At 37.6% G+C, this 12,497-nt stretch overlaps 2 protein-coding genes across 4 annotated transcripts; both read right to left on the bottom strand.

Annotated features, from left to right (window-relative positions):
• Positions 1-554: 554 nt before the first annotated feature.
• LOC133876476 (uncharacterized) lies at positions 555-4,743 on the bottom strand. Its single transcript, XM_062314759.1, has 5 exons — positions 4,079-4,743; positions 2,380-2,465; positions 1,988-2,293; positions 1,744-1,827; positions 555-1,307 (listed from the first exon to the last, which is right to left on the bottom strand). Exons 1-5 carry the CDS (start codon positions 4,457-4,459, stop codon positions 860-862), a joined length of 1,305 nt encoding a protein of 434 aa, XP_062170743.1. The 5' UTR covers positions 4,460-4,743; the 3' UTR covers positions 555-859.
• Positions 4,744-5,154: 411 nt separating this feature from the next.
• LOC133876475 (WEB family protein At5g55860-like) lies at positions 5,155-11,395 on the bottom strand. 3 transcript variants are annotated; one of them, XM_062314755.1, is made up of 3 exons: positions 10,958-11,395; positions 8,209-8,424; positions 5,155-7,187 (listed from the first exon to the last, which is right to left on the bottom strand). In XM_062314755.1, the coding sequence occupies exons 2-3, from the start codon at positions 8,383-8,385 to the stop codon at positions 5,406-5,408; spliced, it is 1,959 nt and encodes a 652-aa protein (XP_062170739.1). In that variant the 5' UTR covers positions 8,386-8,424; positions 10,958-11,395; the 3' UTR covers positions 5,155-5,405. The 3 variants fall into 3 exon arrangements, with proteins under 3 accessions (XP_062170739.1, XP_062170740.1, XP_062170742.1); XM_062314756.1 differs by having other exon boundaries at positions 8,209-8,421; XM_062314758.1 differs by lacking the exon at positions 10,958-11,395 and adding an exon at positions 10,049-10,146.
• Positions 11,396-12,497: the final 1,102 nt, after the last annotated feature.

Below are 12,497 nucleotides of genomic sequence, written 5' to 3'. Positions count from 1 at the left end.
TTATGATAATTGCTTGAGTTATTTAGGAATAAAAACATTTTATACGTATTGTGAATTCGACACAAATCTAACACGAAATTAGCGGATTAGAATTGAATGGTCTTTTCCGTTTAATTAAGTGGGTCGAATTATGATTAATTTATATAATTTTATTTTTATGTCTTGACATGGTCTGAATCTGACACGTGACATTTAATGCTGATAATTTTTGACATAAATTGTGAACTCAACGTGAATCTAATACAAAATTAATGATTTACAATCGGAAGGTCTGACCTGTGTAATTAAATGGATCGAATTAGAATTGACTTGTATAACCTTATACTTATCACGAACACAATTTGAATTCGACAAGCAAACATGAATTGCCACACCAGTTTGGGGTTTGAATGTTTCTCACAAGCCAAAGCTTCTATGGTAATGAATTTTCAAATTTATAGAATCTCCAACAATCAAAAGACATCCTCCTGAATATCATATGGTTAGGAAGATGCATGTGCTCTAAATAAAATTTGATTAATATTGCAAACCCAATAGAAAGTATAGTGGCAAAATTTTGAGAATTCAGAGATTTAAGATATACAAATTTGCACAAGTACACGTTTCTGGTCTAGACATCAAGCAGACAAAAAACAAGAAGAACAAAGAGTTCAAAGTGCCCCCAAGGCAAAGCCAGCATTCATACACATCTGTCTAATGATTTTCTCCAACTCTTTACCCTTCTGTATCAAAGGATCTTTCTGCAGAGACGTCACAACATGATGGGACATCCATATCTTATACAGATGGAACAGATGAAAGAGTATTGAGACTCGTTATATCATTAAAACAAAACAAGAATTGAATTTGAAGTTTAATTTTATGTCAACTGTTTGTAGCAACTATAGGCAATGGCAACTGACGCTGCAGCACAAACAACTGCAAGAGCTGCATAAGTATCTTCACGTTCCCAGCTCTCAAACCATGTTGGCATGGTACAAACTTTGCGTGTACCTTTGCCACTGTTGACCCTGGAACTTAGTTTCTTGCTGCTCTTCTTTTCGGCCGTCACCTTGGCTGAACCCAAATTGGCATCTAGATTATCTAGCTTTTCCGGTAACACGGGGTTCTGACAGCAGCGTGAGTTCCCATTTTCCTGGCAACACCCCATTACCTCACCTTGAGATCTACAGGCAGCAGTGTACGTCTCACTCGTATGTGTTTGTGTCAGTTCTTCAGTGTTTTCCCCAACATTTATGTCGCCATTCAACTGGAGCCTTAGTTCTTGGGATTTCTTCTGTTCTTCTTCTGATAAACCCATCTGACCCCTGAACTCAGGATCAAATGTTTCATTAAATCCTAGTCAACATTTTCAATTAAATCAAACTTGGCGGAAAAAAATAGGGACCAACATATATATGACACAAATATGTAGCAAAACAAAAACCAGGAGGGTGGGGAAACTCATGTACATCTGTTCTTGAAGAAATATAAGTAAAGCACCAATTCTCAAACCTTTTTTTTAAAAAAAAAAATCAACAAAAAATTTCTGTGTCCAGCATTCTGATTACATGAACCAAGAAAGCTTCTTATAAGGTCCTAAAATACAGCTAAAACCGATATCAAAAGTGGATCCAGCTCTGCTGTAGTCTGATTCTAGAGGGAATGGATAAAATGCAAGAAATGCAAACCGCCTTGAAAGCAACCCTACAGTCCAAAAAATTATACTAATAATAAGAATAAGGGAAGATACAAAAACATTACCTCCACAGCCCATCTACAATTTCTCCTTTCACAACATGCTGCTCAAGCAATTCAGGTACATCCTCTGGGGTAACATAACCATACCTGTAGATTTTATTTTATTTTAAACCCAGATAACTCCATTATCAATCAACTAAACAATGTTTTTCGAGAAGGAAAAAAAAACTACCTGATTAACAAAAAATTAAGAAAAATTGAAAACATTAGCTGTTAAAAACAGATCAATCAACATGCATCCCCTTACCAGTGTCCAGTGACTTCTCCATTGAGATTTGATCTAAATATGATAACATTTCCTGCATACTTATGGCCCCCAATGTGTGAGCATGGGCTAACAGACACTTTACTTTGAAGACCATAAAATTCTATCTCGTCTTTGAATCTACTGATAAGGGCAGGTCCACAAACTCCACATCGGCGATCCCGGGATCCATGAGAACATACAAAAACATATGAAACTTTTAGTGTTTCAGGAGTTCCAGGACGCCATTCACCATCCTTCACAAGCACTTCCTCAACAAATGTGTCAACATCAAAATGTGTCAATCTCCTGCATTTTTCACTAAACTCAATCAGTACTGAATTTGCAGGGAGAAAAAAAACCTAAATAAATACCAAAGTGAGAATGTAATTGACCTGTATCTGATCATGTCTGGAAAGATTAGTACATCCCCATTTGATGTCTCAGTTCCATCATGTCCCTCACATATTGTCAAGCGGGTCTAAATACGAGGAAAGAAGATTAACATGAGCTGAAATTATACCACAAAACTGAGGGGGTTGAGGAAATTGGCAAGCAACATGTATGACACTATTTTAGGCAAAAAAGAACTATGCAAATCAGGAATCCAGGCAACACCAGGTTCAATCAACAGAATTATCCACCATCTAAATAGAAACCTTACAATATCACATAATTTCGTTAATTTGCGTGACATAAATCCTAGTGTATACTCATTACTACTACTCTCTGTATGAAACAAATATACAGTCATAATCAAATTCAAAATTTGCTGCCACATTTAACACCATTACTTGAATCTAGGTACTAAACTGTCAACTAGCAGATGATATATCCAAATAAAGAAAATAATGCCACACCTACACGAGATTAGCTCCACACCCATGAATATTATGACAGAGCTGGACTAATCTCCTACATAATTATTTGAAACAGCACTAGTATGCTAGCTGAAACGGTAATCAAGATACCACAGCTGCTATGAATATACTTTATATGAAGTAACCTTCCAGAACTCAGCTTTGATAATTTGTTAACATTTACTAATAATATCATTAAAAACGCTTGTGTCTACATAGATAAATGTAATTCAATATTTCTTGAAATAATAGTAGAAAAAAATAGGTACTCTGAAAACCAAGCTCTCAGCATTTTGGTGGATTGATGATATATAAGGCACTCCTTAACTCCACTGATACAACAAAAAGATCAAAAACTTAAAATAAAAGAAAATGGATACAATTCCAACTGAATAAGCCAGGTGCTGTAATCTAGATTAATATTTTTAAACTCAAATATCCCTTTTATTTTGTATAACTTAAGGGGCATAACATTTTTTATTTATTCTCAGATCTAAAATACCATTTCCTCCTCATCATAGCCTCCCCACAAACTAAACCACAGATCCTACAATTAAGACGCAATACTAGAACCTTAAATTTTTTAAACAGTTCCAATAATATAACATTAAAACAGCATCAGTCATCCCAAATTTTCCCAAAAGGCAACCTCCGTTGTAACCCTCTTACCAATCTTCTAAATCCTCAACAATCCACATCCTCACATCACTCAGAAACACAGACAATCTACCAGACGCCAAAAACCCCACTTCAAACCCCTAAAAACAAATAATTCCACAGCAACTTCAAACCAATGAACATCAAAAAATCAGAAATCCCTAAATGACTCACAGAACAAAACCAATTTATAAACACTCGAAACCCAACTGAACTCACCAAATTCACAACCAAACCTCCATAATTTTTTGATTCGTTTTTTTTTTAAAAAAAAAAAAAAAAAAAATCTGACTTCCAAAGTACTCCTAACACACAAAGCACAGAAAACCCATTTCAAATAACCAAATTCAAAATCAACCCATAATTAAAAGAGAAAACAAAAACCTCCATTTGAACCCTAAAACACAATCAATCCTCAAAACACACAAACCCGTTTCAATTCACTAAATTGACATTGAACCCATATCAGAAATGAAACCAAAAGGCTCCAAATCCCCCCTCAAACAAAACCAGTCTACAGAGCACACATAAACCCTTTTCATTTCACTAAAACCAACAAAATCAGACTGACACATACCTCTTTTTTCATATCAGCCTTCCTGGCCAACACAGCAGCGGAGAGCAGTCTCGGCACGCGATCGAACTCGGAGGCCTCGATTCTGGGGGGCCAGACCTTGGGGTTCTTGTAGCAGAGGAAGACGTGGCGCTGGTAGAACTCGACGGTCCCGGAGAGTTGGCTCGCCCGGAAGTCGGGGCGAGAGAAGCCGAACTCAGCGTCACTGGTTGTGTTGTCGGCGCATAGCAAGCCCTCGTTCTGGAAGCTCCCGGAGGCGCTGCCGATGACCGAACCGGGGTCGGTGAGGAAGCTGTCCTGTGGGTCTGAGACAGTGATTGGGGACGACGATGACGATGGGTTTGTGAATGTCAGAGCGTCGTCTCTATCTCTGTTGCTCGCCATATGACTCTGAGACACACAGAGAGAGAGAGAGAGAGTGACTGTTTCTGTGTCTGTGTGCGTGTTTGAGGATTGTCAGAGAGAGAGAGAGAGGGATGTGTTCCAGTGGAATGGGAACTAGGAAGAGCTATGCTGGTGGAGTTTGGTCGTTGTTTGGGAGAGGAGGACACGTGCCATGCAGGGGAAATTTCTTGACACTTGAATTTTCTTTTTGTTGGTGGCACTGTTTGACTACCTTATTAATCGTACTTACCAAGTATCGGATACTACGTAAATCTTTCGGCTAAGCTATGGGCTTTGGACTCGCCTTTCTTTTTATTCTTTTTGCCCTTTCTATTTGTTTGCCTCGTTATTTGAAGAAATTCTTTAGTAAATTTTGTCTATATCAACTGATACGAAATAAGTGTAAAGAGTAACATTACTCCTCAAGTAAATAGACTATGAGCTTCATCCTTTACAACTATGAGCTTCATTCAAAAGGCAAAAATCAACTTTGAAAAAAAAAAAAAAAAACAATGCAAAAATTATGGTGCAGGGTTTGTTTAGAAGTAGCCTTTTATGACCAAACTGGTTATCGCGGTTTTTGCTTAAGCGTTATTTTTAAAGGACGCATGTGAAAGGCTTACTTCTAAACAAGATTTGTTTTGGTGGCCAAGAGATTATTTTGATCCATCCTGATAGTAGCTGAAAAATGCTGATGGTACCAAACGCCAAAGCTCAGATTTCTACTGAAAAGATTCAGACGAATAATCTAATAGCTTGTCCCATTTACAGAGTCACACTTTCCTGAAGATGCTGCCAAACTCTTCTTCTGATGGTTCACTATTCTCTTCAAAACAGACTAGAGCACGAAAAATTAATTCCATGAGTCTCAAATATACACACAATCAAACAAGTTCCCCCCTCTCAACCATTCATACTCAGCGCAACGGGCTGGCAAACACAAAAATTACACAGGTTTCTCACCAGGCAGGTACGAAGGAGATGCACCCTCAATCTGGTTCTTTTTTCTGTGAAAGATGCCGCTAATATTAGGCAGAAGTACTTTCTTTGAAAGGGTCTTCCCCTTCTCCAACTTTCGGGTCTCAATAATATTTGCTGGTATATTCTGCTTTTGAACCCTGTAGTGGAGGGGGGATGATTCTGACGACATCTCTGTTTCCGCCAAAATCCGAGATGCAGCTTCAGCTGCCTTCTTTTGTTCTCGTTCACGCCACCTCCGGAGCTCTCCCTCCACTGCTCTCTTGGCTGCTTCAGCCATCTCTGCCCTCTTCAAAGTTGCCTCAGTCTCAGCCTTCATATCATCCATCTCCTTCTGGGCTGCCTCTAACCTCTTGAGGGCCTCATTTTCACTAGCCTTAACAGCTTCTACCTGAGCCATAGCAGCACCCACTTTCATTTCTGCTAATGTGTCAGACTCCTCAACTTTACGGCTCAAAGACTCAAACTCTTCCCTCGATATTGTGATATTGGCACCAGACTCAGACGTTGATGCACGTGCAGCATTAGTTTTCTCAGACAATACCTTAATCTGATCAAGGGCCCTTGCCTCTGCTGCTTTTGCTTCTTCAGCTTCTTCCAGAGCAACTCTAAGCTTCTTTTCTGCTTCTTCTAAAGCAATTTTGGTAGCTTCAGCTTCTTTCTTTAACTCCTCTGCTTTAGTCTTCATCTCTTCTGCTTCTTGCCTTGCATTTTCAGCTTCTAAAGAGAGCTGGTTAAGTGTGGATATCATCTCCTCAGAAGCACCTCTTGCCTTATATTCCTCCACTAGGCATGCCTCAAGCTCAGACTTAACTTTATGGAGCTTGACATGCAAATTCCCAGCAACGGACTCTGTGTCTGCTTCCTTCGCCTTCAGTTCAGAATGGTCTTTCTTCACATTATCCATCTCTGCCTTGAGAGCTTCTACCAAGTTTCGCAGGGAGATCTCGTCTTCTGCAACCTTCTGTAGCGACTCCTTAGCATCATCCAACTCTGAAGTGACAGTTTTCACAGAATCTAAATCTGAAGCCTTTGCATTTTCCATTTGCTTTTGCAGAGTCCCAATTTCATTCACTGTGTCAGCGAGCTGCGCTTCAAGATTTCTGGTGAGTTCAGGATCCAACTCTTTCTTCAAGGCAAGCAATTTCTTTTCCGACTCTTCCAGAGTAGCTTTATATGACTGTCTCTGAACATCCTTTTCAGAAAATATCTTTCCTTGCTCTTGCTGAGCTTGTGAAGTTGCAACCTTCACTTGCTCAATTGATTCCTGTACAGTTGAAATTTCCTTGGAGAGCTCAATAGCTTTCTCCATGTTTGCTTTGGCTGCATCTTCTGCCTCCGCTGCTTGCTTGAAGGCAGTAATTTTTGCTTCCAAGGACGCATCACAGTCCTGACGGATTCTCCTTAATTCTTGCTTCGCAGAATCAAGTTCAGTAATGACTGTCATGTACTGCTCTCTTGAACTTTCTAAGTCTTGTTTCCAAGCACCATTAGTTCTAATAGGGTTGTCCGAGTTTGCTTCTTCAAGCTGCTTTGCCTGATTCTTTGCGGCTTCTGTTGCCTCAATTGCTGATTCCTTGGATTCACTAAATGAAGTCAACTTCTGAGTCAAATCCTCGACTGATCTTTTAGCCTTTTCAAGCTCTACAAGGGCTTGGGTTCTAGTAGTTTCAGCATTCTGTAGTTGTTCCTTCAACTTGTTCAGCTCTTTTTGAGCCAGGTGAAACTGTGTCTCCTTGGCCAGTACTCTCTGCATGAGATGCCATAAAATCATAAACAGCATCTTGAAACTCAAAAAGAGTAACTGCATAACTTGCTTTACATGATTGAGTAAACCTTAGCAGTGTCCCAGTGTTCAAAAATCTCTGGTAATTAACTATCTTACAATAACTAAGTGTGCCTGGATAATACAAAATTTTAATGACAAAAATAAAATTTGCTTAAGTTTCTAGAAAAGGAAAAGCTATCACAACTCTTTCCCCTAGACCCTTTAAAAGCACAAGTTCCCTCTTAATTCAGTTGCGACATCACCCTCACTTGCATCCATCGCTACAGAACCTAAAATAAACAAGAAGCTACAAGAGTCTACAACTTATGATAATATTGGGAATATAATCAGTTTTCTCGTGATTTATTTCATTAAATAGGCAATTTCTAAAACAAGAACAAAAAGCTGAAGCATATGCATTACAGACACAAGCACGCATAAAATATTTCAAATAACACTTTCAGACTGGCTATAGATCTTCTCAATTTGTTTACTATTGATTCTCGATTCTTTTTTTCTTTTCCTTTTTTGTTAAAAATTTTTTACAACGGAGCAAGATAGCAAGTAGATAACTTTTCTTGCTCCAAAAAAAAAAAAATGCCTTCAATCTTGAGTACAAATCCTTGCTATCCAAATTAGGAACATCATCCAATAGAAGAGGGGGAGGAAACTTTAAAATCCGGGGAACCATCCAGCATCCACAGGAAATATAGCAAAAAGGTCCACTCATTCCTTAACTAAGTACTACGTCTGGAATAATGACACAATCAAGAAGAAGAAAAGATTTTAGTAGCAATACTACAACTGACCACTTTTAGCCATGATACTCTTAAAAGGAAAAAAAAAATCTGTAAACACAGGCCCCACTAGATTCAATCCTATCAAGTTTCCAAATATTTGTGAGATATAGGAAGTGATTATTGAACTAGTTCAAACAAAAACTGGTATTGGTCTTACATGTGTGTTTTTTATAAGACTTGGAATATAGAAGAACCACAAATACCTCAGCAGAATGTTGTTTTGCCTTCTTAATGGCATGTTTTTCCCCTGAGAAAGCGCCTTCACCGAATAGGGTAACAGCATCTTTAACGGATTGAAATGGTGCACTGGTGTCTATCTCTCCCACCTCCGCTTTAGGATTAGGCGAATTGGTAACATTTTGAGGGTCTTTTGCAACCATACTGCTTAATCTATTACTTGTTTCTGTGAATCCCACCTGCTGAAAGCAGTTTAAAAAAGAAGTTAATTTTGAGTTCATTTAAAGAAGAAGGAAAAGGGTGACCAGAACAAGTTGAGAACAGATCAAACATGTCTCAGCAGATAGAAATTGAACTTCAACCCAAATTCATTCTCCTCTATATTTACAAAGAAATTCGATACCACATTAAGGGTAAAAAAGACGATAATAAGACAGGAAAAATATATGTCCGTACATGGCAAAATCATGAGGCTCTTAATAAAACAGGATCTACCAATTTACAAAGCACCTTGATTTCAAAGAAACCACTCTCCAGCCTGGAAAAATTCCTGAGACATGTCAATCTCAGCCAGGATATTCTCAAGGAAGATAACCAGTCAATTTTGGAAACTAATGCTGAGATTAGGTTTTCCCACACTCCAATGCAAACAAAATGCAAAACCATCCTCAAATCTCAATCAATCTTTGAGGAGAAAATAAACCCCGAGTGGAAAGAAATACAACATATTAACCTAACTTCATCCCATTTCCCATCACTATCAGTATACATTTACAAATGAAGATGCAATTCTCAAGATACCCAAGCGCGGGCCACAAACATATGGGCCTGAAAAAGTTATGGGAGGAACAGTAATTATACATTCTCAAATTTGGAGATACTTAGTTCGGAAGAGCCAAACCTTCATATGGTATGGAAAGGTATCCATAACTTCCCCACTACGACCTATGTGGGGAGCAATCCGGCATGGATACATGAGCTCCCAGTAATTTACCAGATAAATTGATAACATGCCCCCAGCCCACCAATCAAAACCATTGGTATCTTGCTCATGACCGGCGGAGGCTAAAGCTCCATTAAAGAGCATGTCTGTGGGGTGGGTTAAACTAAGCACTTAATGAAAACCCATGATTTCAACTTCAGATACTCACGACACCTCAAAAGTCGAAACCAAATCAAAATTGACTGAATTTGGTCACAAACATCATTTATCAAGCCTTCTAAAATTCATTAAGACAAAACTACCGAACAATGAACCAAGAAAGAATCCCTTCTCCCAAAACCTAAAAAACATGGACTTAAGTTTCAAATCCTGTTAAAGATATCTCCGAAACTCATGTGCCATAAGATATACTATACAAGCCCCTATCTACATATAACGGCTAACCCCGATGCGATAACAAGCATATTGGAACAGAAAAAATCCAGGTCCAAATGACATTGAGGCCATCGCTACGACTATATAGGTAACAAAGGCATCTATCAATTTCTGAGACTATGCTAGAGTTTCTCAACAAATAGAGCATGGAAGGTAAGCCAAGGGATATGAAAGCCCTAAGAGACAAAATCCTTATAATTTGGCATAAATATGGTGCATATGGTATGCCCATCTCCCAACAAGGTAACAACCATGTTGAATCTCAAATCTTTCCATGTCCCCTCCTAAATCCTCTAAGACCCTACTTTCAAACTACCGGTATAAGATGTGCGAAATGGATTCCCCAAGACCAACAATCCTCATAGACTTAGAGATGACTTCCACCTCTGCCATGCAACTAACAACTACTCAAAATTTCCAATTTAAAGCATGGTACCAAAACTAAGTTATCTAATTCTTTACAATCTCATCAATTTCAATTCACTCACCAATGCTTCATCAGTACGAGGCTTGAATCAACCCTTGATAGGCAGGACAGAAATCATAGCAATGAAAAGCGAATACAAGTACAAAGGAAGTCTATGGACCTTGTATATTGCAACCTAAATCAACCGTCAAACAATAGCAATCGATCTGGCTCCCCTCCAAAAGCACCTTAGTTTTCTCAACAGTACGTATTAACCATGAAACAGATATAAAACATCAAATAATTAATTTTATACATGAGAAGCAGATTGTATCTAGTCAAGTGCAAAGAATAAGTGATAAAACATACTTGGTTGCCAACAAAGAAAATTTTAAACAATCCACTAGCCTAGGCTTGTTAATCAGCCTTCCAAGAAAATATGCCACATCTCAACAAGGAAAAAGAAAATGTAAATATGTAGTGGTGGGCATCAAAGTTTAGCTACAAGTAAATTGTCCATCAGTTGGCAGTTATCTCACCATCCCTTCTCACGAGAGGCTATCAAACTCTACAAAATTTGAAAACCTCATAGCGATTCGACTCCTACCATCCCCGCAAACTCTAAACTTTATACAACAGAAAAGATAACGCACAGACATTTAGAAGGAATTTCAATTGCTCACTACTTTTGCCACAAGTTTCCAAAGCTATTCCACAAGAGCAAAAGAACTAAATTATGTGTCAACTATTCCACACACATACACATACGCATACAACCGCCAAATTAGAAACCTTGAGCTTCTCTATAAATTTTTTTTATTTATTTCCAGACCAAAGAAAAATATAAAAAGAAAATACGAAAATTTTGAAAATTGGCTGAAAAGCAACAAAGAAGACAAAGAAACAAAAAGAACAAGCACTGAAAATCATTCTAAGCAAACAAAAGTTTGATCTTGAAAAGCGGAAAAGAACAAAGAACAGACTTGCTCACCCAGAAAGCCTAATCAAACCCTAGAGATCATCCAAGGGGTCCAACTTAAAAACAGCAACAGTACCCCTTACAGTTACAGTACCACCGAACACGATGTTCCAATCAGAGACAATCTTCTTCGACCAACTTCCCCGATCTTCATGCTTCTGACAGAAGTCAAAAACCCATTGAATTTCAACGCGCCAAACAGGAAAGGCCACCAAGAAAAGTTCTCAGCTTGGCAAGAAAAACTCCAACAAAATTCGCCAAAAAAATTTCAACGGGCAGGAAAGTTGTATAATAGGAATTTAAAGATACGGAGAATCAATCTCTAGGGTTTTGAATTTGAATGGTGTCTCAGAGAGAATCGAAACGGTAAGAGAGAGAGTGCGTGAGAGAGAGAGAGAGAAATTGGGTTTGAAAATTGGAAAAGCTGTTCGAGACAAATTCTATATCAGCGAGTCTCAGTTTCTGAAAGAGAGAGAGTGAGTTGGGCCAAAATCAGGTGCAATATTATTTATGTACTCCCTCTATGTTGTGGCCTATGTGTTGTACACCTTGGACAAATTTACCCTTAATTTTCGAATTCAAATGGCTTACGTGTTCATTTTTTTTCACTATAAACAGTAAAAAATGTGGATTATCACATAATAATTATCACATTACATGCTAACGTAAAAGTCCACGTAACACTTATTAAGCATTCTACATGGTACTTATTATAGTCTATGTAGTAATTATTTTCATAAAATATGAATTATTATGTAAATTTGCAAATTATTGTAATAAAAGTGATAGTATCTAAGCAATTTTTTTTAAAAAAATATATATAATACAAAATTAATCCATATAATTGTACTAATTTGCAAAAAGTTTCGTAAGACGTATCTTAAAACTCCTTGATAAGCGTAAACGGCAAATAATTTTTCTCTCAAACTTTCTTACGAAATTTTGACAAAAGTGACCGGACCGTAACACCAACAATAATAAGATACATGCCTCATATACTAAACATTATAGAAATATAAAAAGAAAAAAAAATCTTCAAGCTTGGGCGGTTCATCCACCTCAGATTTGGTTAGATAGGGTAGCTGAATCGTTCTAAGGCCGATTTTCATCAAAACTTTAAATTAAAATTTAGAATGAAAAGTTATTTATCATTTATACTTACCACCATAAGATTTAAACGACTTTACATTTAGGGGGCTTAATGCAAATATTTACAGTTTTACATTTAAAAAAAAAAAAAAAAAATTAGGGGATATACCGCACCGGATTGTAACCCGAATTTGACTGGAAAGTGGGGGTGGGGGGGAAACACGTCAGCAGGTGGCACTGTCGAAGACAAGTCAGGTGCGGTGACGATGACGAAAAAGAAGGAAAAGTGGGATTAGGGTTTGGTTTTAGTAGTTTAGAAGTTTACTGTCTTTTTTTGAATTTGTAATTTTAGAAAGTATGATTTTTAAAATAATATATATTATTTAAAAATATAATTAAGCATTTAATAATATTATAAGTTAATATTTAAAATTTTGTATTTTCAAAAAAATACTACATTGTT

This window comes from Alnus glutinosa, chromosome 8 (genome assembly GCF_958979055.1).
Source record: "Alnus glutinosa chromosome 8, dhAlnGlut1.1, whole genome shotgun sequence".
In the NCBI taxonomy this organism is placed as follows: domain Eukaryota; kingdom Viridiplantae; phylum Streptophyta; class Magnoliopsida; order Fagales; family Betulaceae; genus Alnus; species Alnus glutinosa.
The sequence above is the reverse complement of the archived record's forward strand: the minus strand, read 5'-3'. Positions and strand labels throughout refer to the sequence as shown.